At 33.3% G+C, this 22840-nt stretch overlaps 1 protein-coding gene and 1 pseudogene across 6 annotated transcripts in view; both read left to right on the forward strand.

The window, feature by feature from the left end:
• TBCK (TBC1 domain containing kinase) overlaps positions 1-22840 on the forward strand; it is a 225044-nt gene that overhangs the window by 94259 nt on the left and 107945 nt on the right. For all 6 annotated transcript variants that reach the window (XM_007080937.3, XM_007080936.3, XM_042984075.1 and 3 more), the window contains 8 exons: positions 4146-4195; positions 4380-4509; positions 5486-5584; positions 7205-7267; positions 8009-8135; positions 9315-9365; positions 10683-10766; positions 20613-20698. In XM_007080937.3, coding sequence (XP_007080999.1) covers positions 4146-4195; positions 4380-4509; positions 5486-5584; positions 7205-7267; positions 8009-8135; positions 9315-9365; positions 10683-10766; positions 20613-20698 — 690 coding nt within the window. The remainder of the gene's footprint in view (positions 1-4145; positions 4196-4379; positions 4510-5485; positions 5585-7204; positions 7268-8008; positions 8136-9314; positions 9366-10682; positions 10767-20612; positions 20699-22840) is intronic.
• On the forward strand, positions 1427-3073 carry LOC102972564 (annotated as a pseudogene).

Genomic DNA, 22840 nt, shown 5'->3' on the forward strand with positions numbered 1-22840 from the left:
TTACCCTATTAGGAGAGACAAGATGGCTAAAGGGAGTTAGAATTGGGTATTCTTCCCCACATCAATGACTGGAGATGGCTAAAGTTGGATATACCCAACGACCACAGTTTTTTCTTTACTTGAATGTAGCAGGGTCTCCTCTAGTCTGGCTCCCTGTTAATCAGGTGCCCAAGTCTTTGTCCCATTGTGCTCTAAAACCCCAGGCCACAATTATCAATACACTTTATTGATAGCTTATAACTTTTCTCTCTAAGCCCAGCTTTGGGTCTATCACTGCATTTTTCTTACATTTTTAGGCTTTTCCTGTCATTTAGTATTTTAGAAATTATATAGTAGGAGAGAATTAGAATCTCTTATTTTCCATGATGCAAGGAATAGAAAATTTAAATATATAATTACTACTACTTGATACACTAAACTTATCATCTCTTTAAAGACGAACGTATATAGTGGGTTACATAAATAACAGTACAAAGCAACAAACAATAAACTATATCCAAGTGTATGTTTTCAACTGACTTGATTTTACTCTTAATTTGTTTATTTTTTTAAGGTTTTTATTTAAATTCTAGTTTGTTAACATATACTGTAATACTGGTTTCAAGAGTAGAATTTCATGATTCATCACTTACATATAACGCCCAGTGCTCCTCATCACAAGTGCTTCCTTAATGCCCATCACCCATCTAGCCCATCTCCCCACCCACCTCCCTCCACCAACCCTGTTTGTTCTTTGTCATAAAAGTCTCTTATGGTTTGCTTCTTTCTTTTTTTTCCCCTTCCCACATGTTCTTCTGCTTTGTTTCTTAAATTCTACATATGAGTGAAATCATATGGTATTTGTCTTTCTCTGATGGACTTATTTCACTAAGCATAATGCACTTTAGCTGCATCCAGGCATTGCAAATGGCGAGATTTCATTATTTTTAATGGTTGAGTAATATTCCATTGTATATATTGTTTCTTTAATTTAAATATAACCCAAAGTAGGGGCTCCTGGATGGCTTAGTCTGACTTCAGCTCAGATCATGATCTCACAGTTTGTGAGTTCAAGCCCCACATCAGGCTCTGTGCTGACAGCTCCGAGCCTGAAGCCTGCTTCGGATTCTATGTCTCCCTCGCTCTCTGCCCCTCTCTGGCTCATGCTCTGTCTCTCTCTCAAAAAATAAATAAACATTAAAAAAAGTTTTTAAAAAGATTTAAATATAACCCAAACTATGTAAACATAAGTTAAATGAATACAAGATTTCAATTTTACTTTCTCAATTGCCTTATATTTCCACTTTTGAAATTTAAAATACTTTTTTTCTGTAATTATTAATTAAAATGAGAGAGAGAGGGAGAGAGAGAAAGTTACTTTTGGGTTGAGCTTCCAGGTGTCCACAAGGTTCTCTGAGTTCTCTCCCATGTGTATATGCAATTCAAAATGTCACACCCATCCCCCAAAACTAAGCCCTCCAACCCCCAGCAATCCCTGAGTCTTCTTTGACGTGGACATCGGAGGGCAGTGAGTTGGTTGAATTGTCTTAGAATTGTTTGCAGATGTTGTACCCAAAACTGTAGAAAATTTCTGTGCATTGTGTAGAGGAGAAAAAGGCATTGGACTCACCACTGGAAACCTCTCCATTTCAAGGATGCCCTTTCCATCGAATTATTAAGAAATTTATGATTCAGGGTAGAGACTTCTCAAAACAAAATGGGACAGGTGGAGAAAATATTGATGGGACAGGTGGAGGATGAAAATTTCTCTTACAAGCTTAACCAGGAAGGTTTATTGAGCATGGCAAATGTGGGCTGCGATACAAATGGTTCTCAGTTCTTATCACAACAGATCCCACTCCTCGTTTGGAAGGAAACATGTGGTATTTGGTCAAGTAATTAAAGAAATGGGTGTGGCAAGGATACTGGAAAATGTAGAAGTGAAAGGTGAAAAACCTGCCAAATTGTGTGTTACTACAGAATGTGGGGAATTGAAGGAGGGGAATGATTGGGACATAATCCCAATAGATGTTCTGGTGACAGTCATCCAGATTTCCCTGAGGATGCAGACAGAGACTTAAAAGATATAGATAAAATTTTACTAATAACAGAAAACTTAAAAAAAATATATTAGAAATACTTTTTTCAAATCCCAGAACTGGGAGATGGCCACTAAGAAAACACAAAAGTTTTAAGATATGTGAAACGTTCATGGCTGTTACTAAGAAAGCAGATAGATCGAAGCTGCAACCTATAGCTTTAAATTGCATGCCGAACATTGGTGCTTATAAACTGAAGATGTCAAATTGGCAGGGAACAATTGACAATTACTTGGAAGCTCTTGAACTAGACCCATCAAATACTAAAGCATTGTACTGTAGAGCTCAAGGATGACAAGGATTAAAAGAATACCATCAAGCATTAGCTGAACTTAAGAAAGCTCGGGAGACAGCACCAGAAGATAAAGTCATCCAGGCAGAATTGCTGAAAGTCAGACAAGATAAAGGCACAGAAAGATAAAGAGAAGACAGCATAGGGGCACCTAGGTGGCTCAGTTGGTTGACTGTCTCACTTCAGCTCAGGTCATGATCTCTCCGTTTGTGAGTTTGAGCCCCACGTCAGGCTCTGCACTGACATCTCAGAGCTGGAGCCTGCTTCGGATTCGGTGTCTCTCTTTCTGTCTCTGTCCTTCCCCACTTGTGCTCTCTCTATCAAAAGTAAATAAATAAACATTAAAATTAAAAAAAAAAGAAGACAGCATATGCAAAAATGTTTGCCTGATAGTAAATTGTTTTACTTAAATATGCACTGATTGTATAAAGGCAATAAAAAAAAATGTAAAGGTTTTTGTCACATCTCTGATGTGTTTCCTTTGATACTTCCATTTCCCATTGTTCACAGTTTAGGGATACTGAAAAGGGTTCACTCCAAATAAAATAGTGTTACAAAAAAAGTTATTTATGTTTCTGATTTTTAAAATAATATGGAGACCAAATAACAATTTTTACCTTAGACTTTTCTGTATTTTTCTCTTAAGTACAAATTTTTGGTACCAAAAAAAGCAGAAGAGACACTTAAAATCTATGATTTTTAGGACAGTATAATCCAAACTTTAAAACAATGTGCATATTAATAATGCAGCAAAATTTGGGAAAATCTTATTCTTCTACTTAGTATCAAAATCCGTGAAAGAGATACCTAAAATTTAGAGGCAAAGTGGGATAAAATCTATGGCACATCAGAACTGAGAGAAAAGCCAGGCATAAATTCCTTGTTTGCCAGGTTCTTAGTTGTGGGTAAAAGATTTTTCTTTGGCTTTAAAAAATTCTGAGAATAACTCACATGGGTGAGTGCACAATAACTCTAATCAATGGAAGATCAATGCTGCCTACACACAGAGCTTGAACTTCTGTGTCAGTCCCCACAGGAACAGGTACTTGGCCCTCAAGTTGGACATTGGACTGAAGAACAGAGCAGCAGGCAAGACAGCATTAACTTTAATCACCCTACTTAGGATGTGTCTAAGATTTTACTTTACTACTGCCTGCCTTCTTATGTTTTTAAAGAATATCTATAATCCTGGCAATATTATTATTTGGAATAACAGTTATTGTAATAAGTTTGTGAAAAAAAATAAGAAAATTGAATTTTGCCAATTGATTTACCAGCTATTTGAATCATGCACATTCAAAGTATGATGTAAGAAATTCTTTTGAATCCTTTTTATTAGCACCTTTTGTCTTAGTTTGTGTCAATGTCAAAGCAAAAATAAATCTGACTTCAGTTTTAAATTAAGGGGTATGTGTTAAAAGGTACCTTTTTTTTTTTTACATAATATTCATATGATTTAAAAATGTCTCCATTTATTCAGTTTTATACTAATGTTAGTAATTCTGCATTATGTTTGGAAAACTGTCATAATCAGTGTCTAACATTTATAAGAAATTCCCAAGGTAAAAAATCAAAAACAAAGAATATTCTTCACAGCTAAACTTACTAGAGGCTTGGTATAGTTGCATGTTTATGATAGGAATGAATTTTAGATTCTGTCTTATAGTTTTTTGGTATCTTCATAAATATCTAACTTTTACATATTTTTTAAAAATAAAGAATAGTGTTTCTGTCTCAGATCTTAAATATCATAAATATTTTCTCTTTAAATTCAGAGATTAAAAGATGTTGGTGGAGAAGCATTTTACCCACTACTTGAAGATGAGTGAGTATATATATATATATTCTTTTACCATTATTTTTCTTTTCTGTTTATATTAAATTGATAAGAAGCTTGCACATTTTCTTTGAAAATTATTTCCTAAATAGAGTACAAAAATGTGGTGTTTTGTTTTTTTTTTAATTTTATAAGTTTGGTCAGTTTTTCTGCTTTTGTTTCTCTTTTATAGCCAGTCTAATTTACCTCATTCAAACAGCAATAATGAGTTGTCTGCAGCTGCCACTCTCCCTTTAATCATCAGAGAGAGGGACACAGAGTACCAGCTAAACAGAATCATTCTCTTTGACAGGCTGCTAAAGGTAGGGATTCAAAAATGTAAAGAGCCCATATGCAATCTTTATTTTTTATTTCATTAATAATTCTTAGGGAATCTCAAGGTCATGAGAACACTAATTCTTATGACCTATCTTATATGCTTAACTTTAATACTAAAAATGACTCATGTTCATAGTAAATAAAATTAAAAAGTAAAACAAGATGAAGGCATCTATACAAAACCATAGACAGAAGATTAATTAATATCCTTGCTATTTAAAGAACACTTAAAAATAAACAGGAAAAAGGATGATCATTGGAACAGAGAAATGGGTAAAAAAACATAATAGAAATACAACTAGTCAATAAGTCTATTCAAAATATGTATCCTCACCAGGAATGAAAAAATATAGACCTTTATTTTTCATATTGAATTATCAAAGTGAGCAAATGTATATTGAGATTGGAACTCTCATTCTTTTGGAGTGTTAAGTTGGTTGAAACATTCTATAAATCTATTTTAAATTATGTATTAAAAGCCTCAACAACATCCATACCCCGTGTCCTATTAATTCTCTTCTAGAAATGCCTCCTAAAGCACAAATTTATAAAGACAAATTTATATGTAAGCTTATAGAAGTAACCTTAATAATAATTTTTATTTATTGAATACTTTCTGTATCACTTGATATTTTACAAAGTGCCTTATGCGTTATTTAACCCATATGAGACTGGTAATATTATTCTCCATAAGAGTCATTCATAATTCTTCCAGAGCACAAAACAGAGAGGAATGATTAAAAACAGGAGATTCAGCTCCTCTCTTTGACTGTATTATATAAGGTCTACAGAGGATAGGGAACTATTCCATTACTAACTTATATGTATTATTAATACCAGGCAAAATAATTTCAGATACTTGGAAATTTATTTCAGGTCACTTTTAACTCTGTCATTGTTTACATTAAAAGATGGCACTTGGCTACTTGAGATTTTTTTCATATCTTTTTTTGTCTATAGGCTTATCCATATAAAAAAAATCAAATCTGGAAGGAAGCACGAGTTGACATTCCTCCTCTTATGAGAGGTTTAACCTGGGCTGCTCTTCTGGGAGTTGAGGTAAGAAAGAAAAGAGGTTAGAGGTTGATTAATAATATTAAGAAAGAAGGAAGAAGGAAAGTGCTTTCTGAATAACTATTTTCCATGTTGTTAAAAAATTACATAGTAAAATTTGAGTATTAAGATTATTTGACAATTTTTAGTGAAAGGAATAGAGGAAAAGAATAGACTAGATAGAATAGAAAAATATGATTGAAGTCTTGTTAGATTTATGCTATTTAATATTTCATTTAATAGAGGTCAAATCAGAATATTTAAAATATATATCAGTTATATTGTCCTTTTGAATATGTTCATTTACAAATAGGATTGCCTATTTATAGGTAGTTCTAAGATGGGGGAAATCTTCCATTCCAATTTGAACCTTGTCAAAAATCATTAATATAATTTAGTGCCTTTTAGTACATGCTGCCGAGAGAAATAGCTACTTTGTCTTCTATAATACCTTATCTGTGGCAGTGAGAAAAAGAGAGGTGTCACATTATTAGGGTGACTTGTGGTACTAATAGAGACTTTGTTGACAGTAGTCTTGATAATGGGCCAAATCATTGGCAAATTTTTTCATTTCCTGTCAATTTCTTTGTCATCCTGCTTTCCTAGATTCTGTTAAAGATATCTTATGGATATCCATCACCTATTTTTTGGTGTGTGAGTTCTCCCAAGTATATTTAAGCCTTTTAACTCTCCATTGAAATAATTATTTTCTTCATTCCTGATTTTTTTTGGTGAAAGTCTATAAATATCTTTGAGTTTAGTTGGTTGTTTTATGAGAATACCTATTGTTCCATACCATATGATAATAATTTGAACTGTAGAACCATATAATGCTAAAGTTCAAGATGACTTCCAAGGTCAGGTTGTCCAAATATCTCATAAAATAGATGTGCCAGAGATGTTGACATATCCTATAATATCAGAGTTTGAACCCCAAATTCCTAGCTCTTTTATACCATTATAGTAAACCAGAGAATTAAGAAGAATTGTTCTATATTTGGTTGTGTAGAACATGACCAAAATTTAAAGTGGCTTACTCAATTATTCCTTCTGTAGTGGTATAAATGAAAAATGCAAATGATCTCTTTAATCCCTTAATGATTCCATTAGGGATTCCACATGGTATTTCATTCTTTATCCCAAATCTTTTCCTCCTAGTGCTGAACTCCTTCAAACAGTTTTATTTTATTTTTGCTTTTATTTTCAACTTTAACAGGAAAATTTCTCAAGGGATGACTACCCCCCCCTTTTTTTCTTTTTAATTTCTTCATGAAACTTACTATGTTTGAGATAACAATGAATAGAGCATTAAGGCTGTGCTGTGCTGTGTTGTGGAGACTGGAAGAACAGCTAAGCATACTCATTAGCTGAGTGACTCAACATATTTGTCATTTGTGTGTATAATTCAAATATCTGCCTAAGCAAAATGGCATATTATCATGGACATTCATCACAGAATGTCACAGATGTAGAGAATTTTTCTAAAATGATGCTTTGGGTTTGAATGTGCATGTCTATAATTGGGTGTGTTTTCAAAGATAGATGTTTATAAAAACTATATTTTGCCTAAGTTAATAATTTATTAAGGATATGATGAATTAATATATCTTCTCTTATTTTTTTCAGGGGGCTATCCATGCCAAATACGATGCAATTGATAAAGACACTCCAATTCCTACAGATAGACAAGTATGATTTAGATTTTCTTAAACAACCTAAGATAATTCTGCCAAATCTTTAACTTTTAGAAGACAGGAGGAATTTTCTTGAGTAGGAATAATCAGCAGCCACTATATGCATATGGTGGTAGAGTAAGCATAGTTCTTACTAATTATAATTTATTGAGTTAGAACTGTTCCTTAAAGGAGTTTAAGTAACTTTTCCTAATAATTGTTATTTATTTATTTATAATTTTTTTTAAGTTTTAGAGAAAGCACAAACAGGGGAAAGAGGCAGAGGAACAGAAAGAGAGAGAGAGAGAGAGAGAGAGAGAGAGAGAGAGAGAATCTTAAGCAGGTTTCATGCTCAGTGCAGAGGCCGATGCAGGTCTCAAACCCATGACCCTGGGATCATGACCTGAGCCAGAATCAAGAGTCAGATGCTTAACTGACTGAGCCACCTAGGGGCCCCAATAATTTTACTTTTATCTGAAGAAATTGCCCTTTATTTAGACCAGCTTATAAAGGGAGGTTTTTTGAAAACTATATTAATACATACCTTTTCAATAGAAATGATCTGCTTTTTTGTTTAAGTATAAACACAACTGTTTTGGTGTTTCCAGAGGACTAATATAAAATTTTAAAACTTCAGAAACCAGGATTATGTAGGTGGTCTGTTTTGAAATTCAAGATGCAGTCTTCCTTTTTGTTATCTTGGGTTTATTGCAGATCACTTTATTACAATTCCACCTTATTGTTTTTGCTATTTTAGATTGAAGTGGATATTCCTCGTTGTCATCAGTACGATGAACTGCTGTCATCACCAGAAGGTCATGCAAAATTTAGGCGTGTATTAAAAGCCTGGGTCGTGTCTCATCCTGATCTTGTGTATTGGCAAGGTAACTTTTTTCTCCCAATTATTAAGACTCTTTTTGAAGTATTAGGAGCATGTTGAATAACTGACAATTTAAAAAATCAAAATATCAAAGTATCCTTGGCTTTGAAGAAAGTTGATACTGAAGCTATGATCTATTTTTTGAGAGAATTTTTTGTTAAACTTTGTCTAAATGCCTACTAGATATTATTTAAATGCAAGATATTTAATGAAACAATTTGCCATAATGTTTATTAGGAGAGTAGGAACAATATTTTGTGCTATTGGGATCTTTGGGGATACTTTTCTTAATGCTTATACAAATCATGAAATAATATTATACTATAAATAATTTGGAGCTAGTTGATATTCTTGGCATTTAATGATTTACAACTTTGGTTATCATGGTTATTAGATATTAGGGAACAGGATGTCATCCTAAACTGCTCATTTAATTTACCTCTCCTGTTTTAAATAACCTTAATATTCCATATCCTTGATTTTTAGCTTTTCTCATTATTATTTTTGTAGCCATTGATAAATTCATGAATCAGACACCCATTCTTCCTTCCCAGTTCTATTTTTTAAATTGTTATGAACAGTAGTTTTTATATTTTATATCTCAATTTCTGACTGAACTTAAAATGAAGCTATTATTTTTCCTAGCCCTGTCCATTTTAGAGTTCCAGATCTTCCTAACAATTATAGACTTATGTACCTTCCTTCAGCATGACAACATATGAACAGTATTATCAATAAAAGAAATACGTAATATGTTTGTATTTTACTTCACAATTTTTAAAAGAATTCTTTTCATCATCCCAGAGAAACTTGTAGGACAAATCTCCATCTTCAAGATAAGGAAATATGCTTGGAGATATTAAGTGATTGCCAAGATCACACAGGGTCAGAAATGGGACTGTACTCTAAGCCTCATATCAATTTTACATTTTTCTATCACTGTGTGTCTCTCTCTAACTAATAATATTGATAATAATAGCTGATTTGTATTGGGCATTTACTATGTACCAGTCATTATCAGTTACTCCTCACAGTACCCCATGATGTAATCTGTTTCTGGATGGATAATACTTATAATGCTTAATCTACATAGCAGTAATTCAGGGAGCTGAATAAGGTATGTACATATGCACTTATACTGATTTACGTTTATTGAATTCTTTCCCCAACCCCTTCCTATCAGGTCTTGATTCGCTTTGTGCTCCATTCCTATATTTAAATTTTAATAATGAAGGTAAGCCTATTTATCATTTAAACAATCATTATACATATTATTCTAAAATATTTTATTCATACAGGAAAGGTTTTTGTTTTTGTTATAAGGTTCTTGCTCTCTTTACCTGGTAGATACTGTAAATTTCTGACATAATCTGCTAGACTCACTTTAGAGGATGTAAAGGATTAATTTATTACTAGAGTTTTAGTTGTGACCAGGCAGTAACTAGAAATTTAGGGAGAATCTGATTATGAATTCATCTTCTTTGGTGACCACTTAATGAAACTTTGGAGAAAAACTTGACTTCTTTGGAGATTAGCTTTAGTCTATATACACTTTCTAAGCAGTTTGTAAAGAAATCAGTAGTGCTCTTGTATCTCCAAAGCTGATCATTTCAGTCATTCCTTGATGAAGACTTATCCTTCCTCTTGAACCCATACAGTACTTTGTATTTCTGAAAATTTATCTTGTGTAAGTTTTGTATTTTAGTAATTTATACAGTAATACAGTAACCCTTTCTTTGGTTCGCAGCTTTTTTAAATGGTAGGTTTTTTTTTTAATTTCCTGCCCCTCTCTTATAATGTCTCTTTTATAGTAGGATTCTCAAAAAATATGTTAAATTTAATTGATTCTAATCCCCAACGATATCACATACAGAGACCATTACCCTATAGAATATGAATCTCTAGAAGTCTCAATCTCAGAATCTCCATCTTCTCAAATTCTATTTCATATGAGAATTTATAAAGATTTCAGGAATAGAGATAGCACAATCCCAGAAAACTAAAATTTCACTATTAAAATAATTTTTAAAGTACACTGCTCTTCGAAGTCAATATTCATTAATCTAGACCAGAGATTTTGCTATGTTTAGTTAAGCAAAGTCTAGTATCACATGCATCGATCCTAGAATAAGAGATCTGTCTTTGAAAGAATAATTTATGACTAGAGTTCCTAAATCCAAAGTTCTCAGACTCTTTTGTTTGTATCCAGAAAAATAAAGGATCTTAAAGTTGGTATAGCTCATTAATAATGATCATTTTTAGAGATTTTTTTAAATTATAAAGTTCTAAGTAATGAAAGTTTTTATTATTGTGGGATGATTGCCACACTAGTTTGAAATTGAAATTTAGTAGGGTGGTTATCTTTTGTTGTCCAAAATGTTTTCTTTATTTTTAAAGGATAGAGGGTTTCCCCCACCCTTAATTTTGTGTTTCCATCAATTGTTAACATGACTCTTGTTTAATAGTAGATTCAAGGATTATGTGCTGAGTAACTGCTCATCATTTGCCTCATTAACTAATTTACCGTATATCTTTGCCTATTCTTTCTTAGCCTTGGCTTATGCATGTATGTCTGCTTTTATTCCCAAATACCTGTATAACTTTTTCTTGAAAGACAACTCGCATGTAATACAAGGTAAGCAAATGTCTTTCCTTGTTTTTTTACAGAGAAAATACTTACGTCAAAGGACCAATACTCAATTAAATTTATGAATGTGACCCAATAAAATATGATGATAATCTATCACTAAAACCCATTAAGAGACCATTAGGTTTAGTCTTTCTACCAAATCCATAAAGAATTACAATATTGTTCTAATGACTACTATAACCAAAGACAAGTATGTTTTATAGAAAGGAAGGTGCTTTTTGCTTTTAGATTAGTTAGTAAAGCCATATAACTTCAAGAGTCATGTAATGTCAACTTCTGAGAATTAATGAAGTTATGTATTGTAAGAGCGTATCTTTTATTAATTGAGATGTGTTCCATACTTATCTATAGTTTCCTTATTACCTTTATCAGTGATATTTATTATAGAATTGTCAGTATACTCTAAGATTCCAGCAATACCAAAATGAGTGGATTTAGTAACACCTTGAATTATACTAAGAGATTTCAGACGCTATACAATGCAAATAATTTGTCAAATTGTGACCAAAACAAACTGAAAAGATTAAAGGTAGAAAATATTTAGGTGAGTATTTGTATATCACAAAACATGATTTCTTAATCTTCAATTAAGTATAAGTAAGAAATAATGCTGTTATTTTTTTTTAAACTAACATGAACCCATAATATTAATTGGTCTCTCATATATAAGGGCCTGGAAATAATACTTTTCCAAATATATCAGGCTTCTGTTAAAGCATAGTGCATAGCTAGATGCCTGTACTTTAAGAAAGATAAAGGTATTTGGAGAATCATCAAAAAAGCAATTAAAACAGAACTTATCAAATGCATTGGCTAGCTCTCAGAGGACCATATTAGAAAGCTTCTATTACATTGGGTTTTCTTTTGGTTCTGTATAGCTTCCTGTTTCAAAATACAGAAATGATTTAACTCTAAAAAGTTTCATTTTTCTAGCAACTATTTCATAATACAGATGAATGGATGTGTTTTATATTGATAATGAATTTCCAGCTTGAAAAAGATGTGTTTTTATACTTTGACTGTAGACTTCTTTTTTTTTTTTTTTTTTTTTTAATTTTTTTTTTTCAACGTTTTTTATTTATTTTTGGGACAGAGAGAGACAGAGCATGAACGGGGGAGGGGCAGAGAGAGAGGGAGACACAGAATCGGAAACAGGCTCCAGGCTCCCAGCCATCAGCCCAGAGCCTGACGCGGGGCTCGAACTCACGGACCGCGAGATCGCGACCTGGCTGAAGTCGGACACTTAACCGACTGCGCCACCCAGGCGCCCTAGACTTCTTTAATACACTCTAAAAAGGCTTATTATACAAATAAATAAGATCTTGTTTCATATACAAAGATAAAGAGAAACCATAGTGTACACAACATGAATTTGGAGGAACTAGTCAGAAAGGCCCCAAATATCCTTAGTTTGTTAGATTAATCAGTAATGTATTTTAACATTTAATACTGTAATGAAAAGACTATACAATTATTTAAGGTTTATTTTTGTAAGTGTTAATTTTCTGTTATAATTTCTATAAATTTGTGTTTGAAATCTTGAATTGGTAACTAATTTTAAAGTTTTTCAAAGCTATGGTAAATGTTCTTTAATATTATGTAAATGTTTCATGTATATTTTCCCAGGAAACAACAGCCAAGGTGTTTATTTGTTCATTTTTTGTATTGACCATATATGTTACATAAGAAAGAAGCAGTCTCAATTAATTTAGTGTTCCAATAATTAATTGTTCTGCACTGACTCTGCCAGGCACTACTAAAGGAATAGAAGTTCTTAGAGTTAGTAACATTCAGTCCTTTTCCAAGGGATTTCATAGCCCAATATAGGAAATAAATGTGAAAATAACTACTTATAAGTCAATGAAATAAATGTACATACTACTATATTAGCACAGAGGATGAAGTTGGGGAGGTTATTTTATGGTATGTTTATTTTTTTAAACTGTCTTCTTTTTAGTGGCAAAAGGAAGAGATAACATGTCTAGAAAGGTTTCATTAAAGAGGGATATTTATTTATGAATTTGAAATCTGAGTAGAAGCTTGCTTGGTGAAAAGGGAAGCTTGCTTGGTGAAAAGGGAGATAGATATTCTTTAATTTTTTTAATACTTTTTTTTTTTGAGAGAGAGAGAGAAGGAGGGAAGGAGGGAGAGAGGGAAGGAGGGAGAGGGAGCATGTGAGCGTGAGTGGGGGAGAGGCAGAGACAGGCACACACAGAATCTGAAGGAGGCTCCAGGCTCTGAGCTGTCAGCACAGAGCTGGCACGGGGCTTGAACCCACAAGCTGAGAGATCATGACCTGAGCCAAAGTTGGATGCTTAACTGAGCCACCTAGGCAGCCTGGGAGAAAGATATTCTTAAGACAGAGAACATGTAAGAGAACTGTAGTAAAAAGTTCCAAAATGGGTTGAAAAAACAGTGAGTAGTCAAATTTGATGCCTGAATTCCAAAAGAGAGCTAAAGAAGGAGCTGAAACAGTATACTGATTATTGGTTACTAAATTTTATGGAAGAACAATGCTTTATTTTTCTTCCAAATGTTTATTTTAGGCTTGGAATTAGAAATACCCAGCTCTCATTTTAGTGTTTTCCTTCTTGGTTTGTCCTCTCCTCCCCTTTTGTTAGATGGTATTTTAAGCTTTAAACTTCAAATTAACATTGATTTTTGATTGGCATAAGTAACACATGAACACTTTTTTCCCCACAAGTTTTGGAAAAGCCTTAGATCATGTAAAGCCAATCAATTCAAAAGCTAATTGTAGAATTGCATATTCATTTAGTCATTTTATTGCCCCTACAGAAACCAGAAGTTTCTATATTCAATAGCAACTTTAAATGTTATTTGGAAAAAATATTTGTTTCTATAATTATATACTAATAGAACTTGAAATATTTTTATTTAAAAATTTCTAATAAAATATAGTATTTACATACTCATCACAGTCTAAAATGCTTTGTCTCTTAAAGAAGAGAGAAAAGTTATCTAGTCAAGACATCCTGTTTTCCTTAATTGTATACCATATGATGTGTCCTATAACGTGTTACCTCTAGACATTTTTAAAAAGGTTAAAAATTTAATTACTTCTAGCCTAATGGGACATACTTTTTTTTGGCACTATCAGATTATCCGCAGTGGTGTTACTATTGAGTTATAAAGTATCAACACAGGATTTTAAAAATAAAATAGTGGTTAAACAACTCAGGGTTGGACCTCTAACTAAAGATTACTAAAATTTCTCTTAGATTCAGAACCTTAGAGTACCAGTTGGATTGAAAAAGGTGGAGGGATCTGAAAGGGATAGATTGGTTTGAGTTTCAGAGATATTGGAAAACAGGCTTATAACTCACAGGAAAGACATAATGTAGGCTATTGAAGAGAAAAAAAGGCAGCTTGAGTCCAGTGAAGAGAGGCAGCCATTTAATCATTAAGAATGGGAACTCATCCTTTGTGGAAAACCTAACTATACTTTAATGTCATTTTGCATTTAAGAAGGGAATAACCCAGAAAACTGGCCTATAAACTTTTACTGTTCTTTGAAGTTATCCTGCTCTGTGTTGTTCACCAAAACAGCCATTGGAATTTTGCCACGATGTTAAACATTCTTGTACTGTTTATAAAACTAAGGCATATTCATACTTGGACCAGTTGGAAGATGTGGTTCCTACACATCAGAAAGGGAAAGGAATACAGAAATGCCATATAAACTTAGGAAATAAAACTGGGTGAAAATTTCCCCAGTATTCTGTTTACCTGTAAGATGTTCCTAAATCCTTTGGGGGAAAGGATGTTATCTTCTTCTCTGTAATGTCTAACATTTAATGTAGTGCAACACATAGCCACAGTGGTTATATAACTAAATTGGATATTTTTCATAGTTAAAAGGTACACTAAACTGCACCAGACACTGAGCCTAAGGCAGCAACTGGGACTCTCCCACGTAAACTTCGATGTATGGTCACACTGCACATAGACATTCAATAAGTTTTGGGGGAGAGAAGGAGGAAGGAAGATAGACTAAAGTCTGTTACGGTCTAAAAACAGGAGTATAATATAAATCTCCTTATATGTAACTACAGTATAAGTGTTATGCATTTAGGAAAATGGTGCATTTCTTATTTTGGGTTGAATGTACATCTTTGTCGTGGATGGCTTTAATGATAGGATATCGGGAGATAGTAGAAAATACATTGAGTATACAGCCTTGCCATTTTCAAGAGTGTCTTGCATCATGTGACTAAAGAGATTTTTTTTTTCTGAGACTGAAAATATTCTACCTTTACTAGAAATATGAAAACCATTAAGTGAGTTTGTTTGTAGATTTAGCAGAGCAGGGTACGTATGCAAAAAATAGCTGACAAATGTAGCCCTAAAAATTATCTCTTTTTTTTTAACCTTTTTTAAACCTCTTCCTTTATACACATAAAGGTTGATACTTGTTCTTGTGACTTTACGCAGTAAGCCAAATTTTACAAGTAGCAAACTTTGTAATGGGAGATCATCTAATTTGTCAACTAAAATGTGCCCACATGAATTTATTTGGTGACATTCTGACTCACAGCACTCAAAAGAAGTCAAAGTTATTTCACTGCCAATGAACCCAAGAGTTTTATGACTCTTTGCAAATTTATCTATACTTAACCATCTTCAAGGTAAAACGAGCAGTGAAAATAACAAATAGTTACAGAACTGAGAATGTCGTTTTTGATAGGTGAGCAGAGGAAATCTTTTGCTTTAAATCTGTCCCCTATCATCCTTCTTCTTTCCTTACCCTGGCTAAGAGAATGAAAGAAGAAAGACTAGTTAGAAAGGAAAAAATAAGGATATCCATGTGTGGAAACTTTCTGAAATTTCATCCTGTATCCATTTTATGAAATTGTTTTTGAAAACAAACATGACTTATTTATAAACAGCTGCACAAAAATATGATACTGTCATATGAAATCCTTACACTGTCATTTAAAAGTATGTAATAAATTAAGCTGTTTTAAAGGAAAGGTATAATAATTTTTAATTTGGAGGGATTAAAAGGGAAAAGAATTTTATTTAATATGTCACTGCAAAAAATAAAAGGTATAAAGTTTCATTAAAACACAAAAAAAATTTTATTAGACATGATTTGGGGCAGGAGTGCAACATGAATCTTCACTTGAAGTTTAGGGGGAATTTGTGTAAATATTTTGATTTTCATGTTAAAGAATAACATTTCCCCTTACATACATCACCTATTAGTTAGGAAACACTATTTAGGGGGGTTATATTATGGCTCTAGATGTATATCTTCATTATTAGAAATCACAATTAGAATGTTTATGAACATTATAAGAGTCAGCAGTAATATCCTTGAAATTCTTTGTTTTATTTTGACTACTGGTCTGTTTTTCTGTACTACCCTTAAATTCTCTGAGGTTGATTTCTAAATCAAAGGACATATGCACTTCAGTTTTTTTTTTAACTTACTCGGGAATTTTTAAGTGCTTTTTTTTTTTTTTTTTTTTTTTTTTTTTTTGAGAGACAGAGAGAGACAGAGCACAGGTGGGGGAGGTACAGAGATAGAAGGAGACATAGAATCCAAAGCAGGCTCCAGGCTCTGAGCTGTCAGCACAGAGCCCGACACAGGGCTCGAACCCACAAATCGTGAGATCATGACCTGAGCCGCAGTCGGACGCCCAACCGACTGAGCCACCCAAGCGCCCCTTAAGTGCATTTTTTAAATAACTTGAAATATCACATAGTGCTGACTTCATCAGTTCTATCATATCCCACCTTTAAAGAAATTTTTCTAAATGTAACAAACCATAGTATATCTCGTTCCAAAACTTGTCCCAAGCAACCAGTTTGTGCCAACCTTATGACTTTCATTTCTATATGAGATAATACATAGTACATAATAATATATAAACATGTATACATATTTATTTGTATGTATTTTATAAAAAATACATATATATTTGTATTTTATACATATATATGCAGTTGTAACACATATCATTAATCCAGCTATTGGTATTTGGCAGAATGCAAGGAATATGTTTTCATGATGGATTAGGTTTCTTCAGCTGATCCTTAATTAACCATGTAATACCACATAATAATTATCTTTTATCAGGTTCAGATAAGAATGATATTTAATAAACTGGAGCATATCTATGGAGAATTTCTTGAGGCACAGTTTTTCTGGTTTAAAATGAAATGTGCTTGGGGCATCTGGGTGGCTCAGTCGATTAAGCATCTGACTTTGGCTCAGGTCATGATCTCACAGTTCATAGGTTCAAGCCCTGTGTCGGGCTCTGTGCTGACAGCTGGGAGCCTGAAGCCTGCTTCAGATTCTCTCTCTCTCTGCCCCTCCCCCACTCATATTCCATCTCTCTCTCTCTCAAAAATAAACATTAAAAAATTTCTTTAATGAAATGTGCTTTTTAAAAGTTAATAGCTGTGTGCTTTCATGAACATATTGTTGAATGCTTATGATTATCGGTATTGCATACTTCTAGCTTCTGGGTAAACTAAGACTGTAAACATACTATTGCTAATTAGAAGTAGAAAAAAAATTTAAAGTTAAACCTGGAAGTTCCCTGGGGTATTGGGGTCTGACCTGAGTTTTCACTTTAATCTGTAACTCTTGAAGCTCATGTGAATTATGCCTTTCTTGTTCTTAGAGGAAAAGATGAGACAGTGTGTAGATAGAATGAATGCTATTGGTATAGAATAAACATGAAATCAAGAAAAGTATTAATCAAATACCTATTCTTTACCTAGAAGCCATGGGTAGAAGTTCAAATTAGATCTGAAGTTTGGCTTTATCATGGTATTGAATACAGCACTGCCTCATCTTTTCTTTGTGGCTCTTCTTGATGCTCCTCTTTGTAAAATATGTATCATTGATTACAGGTAAATAATTATAAAATTCATTAGAATTGGTCATGAGAAGCAGGGGTTTTTTTGGGTTTTTTTTTCAAGTTTTTATTTATATAGTGTAATATTAGTTTCAGGAGTAGAATTTAATGATTCATCAGTTACATATAATACCCAGCAGAAGCAAAGTTTTAATTGAGGAAGAGAGGGGAAGGCTACTTATACTAACAGATTATCAAGGATTTAGTAATATTTCTTGAAATATTAAAAATACGGTACTTTAGAACTAAAAAAAAAAAATCAGACATTATTTTTATAGGTTATTTTAACCCAATAATGGGTTTGAAAAATCGATCTGCTACTTTATGGAAGGAAGGAGTTGAAGTTAAGAGGAAACTTTCATTGAGTTATTGTCATTTTTTTTAAGGTATGGGAAGTACTTTATTTCATCATGTGACACCATATAGCAGTCATGTTTATAGACACCTAATGACAGTGTAGATTTGTTTTTTGTTTTTTGGGTTTTTGTTCTTTTTTTTTTTAACGTTTATTTATTTTTGAGACAGAGAGAGACAGAGCATGAATGTGGGAGGGTCAGAGAGAGAGAGGGAGACACAGAATCTGAAACAGGCTCCAGGCTCTGCACTGTCAGCACAGAACCTGACGCAGGGCTTGAACTCACGGACGTGAGATCATGACCTGGGCCGAAGTCGGACGCCTAACTGACTGAGCCACCCAGGCGCCCCTGGGTTTTTGTTCTTAATGTTTACTTATTTATTTTGAGAGAGAAAGCATGCGTGGGGGAGGGGCAGAGAGAGAAAGAGGGAGAAGGAGAGAATCCCAAGCAAACTCCATGCTTTTAGTGCAGAGCTCAATTAGTGACTCAGACTCACAAAACATGATATCATGACCTGAGCTGAAATCAAGAGTCAGATGCTTAACTGACTGAGTCACCCAGGTACCCCACAGTGTAGATTTGAATAGTGGAGTGCTCAGAAATAGTAGTATTAGTGGTTCAAGTATTGACCTTTATTTGATAAAGGAAAACAGTTTTGATAATTAATTTACCAGAGTTTTAAAATGCAATTTTATATAGTTCTTGTTTTTTTTAAAAGAACTACTGTTTTCTCCTTCCCTTCCCCCATGGTCTTCTGTTAAGTTTCTCAAGATCCACATATGAGTGAAAACATATGATATCTGAGGGTGGACGGGGGGGGGGGCGGTGGCGGGGGAGAGGGAAAATGGGTGATGGGCATTAAGGAGGGCACTTGTTGGGATGAGCACTGGCTGTGCTCATTACGAACGTCTCATTCCAGCATCATACTGAATTCCTCAGCATCTTCCATATCATTTCCAGGGGAATCCCTAGGAAGTAGTGAATGTCTGTCTTCCTTCAGAAAGATACAGATAGTCTGAAATTTTTCTTACCACATTCTCCAATATTCCTACAACTCACATTTTTTGTGCTCTTTTGAAATAATGCTCCTTTTTGGCACAGCAGAAAAAACATACCACGAGGTATCTGAAAGCCTAAATTCTGAACCTGGCTATGTCATAAACTAGAGAAAAATCCTAAGTAGGTCATGAAATCTCCCCAGCCCTCTGTTATTAACTGGAAAAAATAATTCATATTCAGTCTTTTATTACCATTTATCTTCACAGTAACCATTAGATTTAAGTAAGGCAGCATTCTACTCATTTTATAGAGTTATTGTCATTTTAATCTCAAAAAGGGGGGAAGAAAGAAGTTGAACTCCTTAAAATATGTGTTAATTTTGTGTTTTTACTTAGTAAAAATATGGTTTACTTGCCCTTGAGTTGATCGTTGCCAGAATCCTGTTTAGGTTAAAACATAGTAAGTAAATTGACAAAATAGTAATTTGCTGAAAGAATGGAAAAAATAAGGAAATACTCTTTATATTTCAACTGGACTTTATGAATTACAATAGGATTAAAATCAACAACAGTATTTTTAATTGCCTACTGTGTGCCTGGTTTTTTTATGTATATTTATTTATTTATTTATTTTGAGAGAGAGAGTGGGGGAGGGGCACAGAGAGAGGGAGAGAATCCCAAGCAGGCTCTACACTGTCACTGCTGAGCCTGATGTGGGGTTGTTTCCCATGAACCACAAGATCACGACCTGAACCAAAATGAAGAGTCTGAAGGTTAACCTGCTGAGCCACCCAGGTGCCCCCTGTGTGCCTATGTTCTGATTAACATTTATTAATTCTTATTCCTAAATATGGCAAATATGGAGCCTTAGATGGAAATAATTTAGAACTGGAACAAATGCCTATATCTGTATATATAAACAGATTTGAAGCATATTTATTCTACTCGTGATTGCTTATAAAGTGTTGTTCTTGGGGCACCTTGGTGACTCAGTGGGTTGAGCATCTGAGTCCTGATTTCAGCTCAGGTCATGCTTCCAGGGTCATGGGATGGAGTTCCATGTCAGACTCTGCATTGATTGTAGAGCCTGCTTGATATTCTCCCTGTCTCCCCCTACCTCTCTACTGCACTCATGCTCTCTCTCTCTCTCTCCCTCTGCCCCTCTACCCCACTCATGCTCTCTCTCTCTCCCTCTAAAATTAAAAAAAAAAATGTTTTTTAAGTGTTGCTCCTTATTTAAGTATCTCTTCCACTTCGTGAATATACAATAAATCAAGACAGATTTAATATTGCTAGAGAAAAATGTATGTTGAATTTAATAGGAAGACATTATGTATAATCTATGATTCAAGAAATGAACTGATAGTTTAGAAGGCAGAAAATAAGTTGTACCATAGCTTTTTGGTATGTTTAATAATTAGCAGGAAGTGATTAAAGTAATAAAACAGAAAATTACCTATTAAAGTATATTTTCTTCCTAGAGAATTTAAATATCATTCAAAATGTAAATAAAGCTGTAATTTATATGAATTTAGTGTCTTTGAAGTATTGTGTAAAAATGATGATTGTTTTATATTGTCATTTCAGAGTATCTGACTGTGTTCTCTCAGATGATTGCTTTCCACGATCCAGAGCTGAGCAATCATCTCAATGAGATTGGATTTATTCCAGATGTAAGTACTTGGTACATTAATAGAACATGAGGTAAAAAATAAAGCAGAAATTGGTAGCACAGAAGAGTACTGTTTTTAAAGTTGTGTTGTCATAAGAAGTCCTTATGTCTAAACTAAGTACTGCTACTAATTGCAGCCTTCTGTTGTAAAGTTTCGGTGATTACCTTCCATATTCTCACTTTAAGTAAAGGGAAAGTATCTTATTTTTTTTTGGCACTATCACGTTGTCTTGAAAAATCCTTTAGTGTGAGTGTTGTATTAAACTGCCGTAAGGGTTTTCACTTGGATTTTATGATATTCAGGCTGCTTTTGAAGAAGTAGGAAATTTGAACTTCAGTGAGTTTTTAAGTAGCTGCTTCTGTGTTTTTCTTCATATATTAACCTAAGAAGCTTTGCCAGATTTTGGCTTACTTCATTAGCTTCTTAATAGTCCATGTCAACCCAGAAGTCAGAAGTGACTCTTAAAGTTTAGCCATGGTGTAGCTTAACCTATTACTCATCTGTGGTGTGTGACATGGAATCAAACCTCTTTTAATAGTCTTTTGGAGTAGAGTATCATAGGTTTTTATAAACCTCAAAAAAAAAAAAAAAAAACAACTTCTGAGATAGAGATCTCTTTATTCCATCTTAACTTTCTTTGTTCCCTGATCATGCATTTCCCCTTGAGGCTTATATTCAGGGACCAGTATATTGATGTTAAGATTAGAGGTGAAAAATGTTTATATTGGCACATTGAACTAATGTATTTAAAGTGTTAACAATAATACTTATGGTATAAATTCTTGCAGAGTGCTTTGAAGTTTAAAAATATTTTCGTAAACATTATTTCATTTGATTCTCAAAACAAACCTGCAAGGCGAATGAAGCAGATAATTTCAGCATTTAGTTGATAAGAAATACAGTGTTTGAGAAGATAACAAAACTAATTAGTCACAGAACTAAAATTTTACCTTACATCATTTGACAAGCCTCTGCCCCTAGTCTGGTTTATCTTCCATTGGGAGAATAGAGACTAAAACATAGGTATACTTACTCCTAGTTCATTGCTCTTTGTATTGTGCTATATATAAGTCTGTGATGTGATCAGGCCTATGGCAGCCATTCTTAACATTTATGGTGTCATTTGCTTCTAGGTTTCTGGAGTAATAATACCTTTTATTTGAGTGTATGGTTTATTCAATGAGTCCTCCAAAAAAGAACATATACAAATTATAAAATAGACAAAATAAGGACAAGCCCTATAATTATATGGAGATAAAAGACCTTATAAAAAATTAACCAGTATACATAGTATCATATTAAGTATTCATTTTATATAACCCCACCTTTCTTGTTTCACGTTTGGGAGATATAAGACAAAACTACAGTAAATATTATGGCTGGAGATGAAGAAATTATAGAAGAGCTGACTGCTGAGTTGGTAATATTTGAGGGAAAAAATACTAATTGTTAAGACACAGACTAAAAGAAGGGATAATTATTTTCAAAGACCTCTCTTGAAAGCACCTAATTGTGCTCAGTAGTAAGCAGAAAATGACATTGGTTCAGGCAGTGTTGTAGATTGACAAAAAACATTTATGCAGAAAAATATGTATGGAATTACAAAGAAAGCCTGATGAAAGTTTTAGACATACTATAAATATAGACAGTATTAAGAAAGGACTCACAAAAAAGAATATATAATTTATATTTGCTTTAATTAGGAAAATTGAACTTTAAATGAGTATGGTCTGAGGAAGGTGAGCAAAAAACATTGTTAAAATGTAATAATGCGAACATATATTATGTACTTACTGTGTGCAAGCACCGTTCCATCCTATTTAAACTACTCATCTAATCCTCACTAGTTTATAAATGTAATTAAACAATGACTAATATTTATACATAAAGTCAATTTAGCCAGATGGGAATAAAATGTTAGCCAACAATAATATCAAAGATAAGAGCAGGTGAGAACTCAGCTTAAAAGTATTATAATGTTTTTGCCTTATAGGAGAGGAAAATAAATATACTCGTTATATATTAAGTCAGTGATCTTTTCATATCTGGGATATGATTTCACTTTACGTAAAAGCTAATAACTGAGCCTGGTACTGTTTCATGGGTGGTGGCAAGAAACTCAAGACTCCTGGGTCAGAGACA

The sequence above is a fragment of the Panthera tigris genome, chromosome B1 (genome assembly GCF_018350195.1).
Source record: "Panthera tigris isolate Pti1 chromosome B1, P.tigris_Pti1_mat1.1, whole genome shotgun sequence".
In the NCBI taxonomy this organism is placed as follows: Eukaryota; Metazoa; Chordata; class Mammalia; order Carnivora; family Felidae; genus Panthera; species Panthera tigris.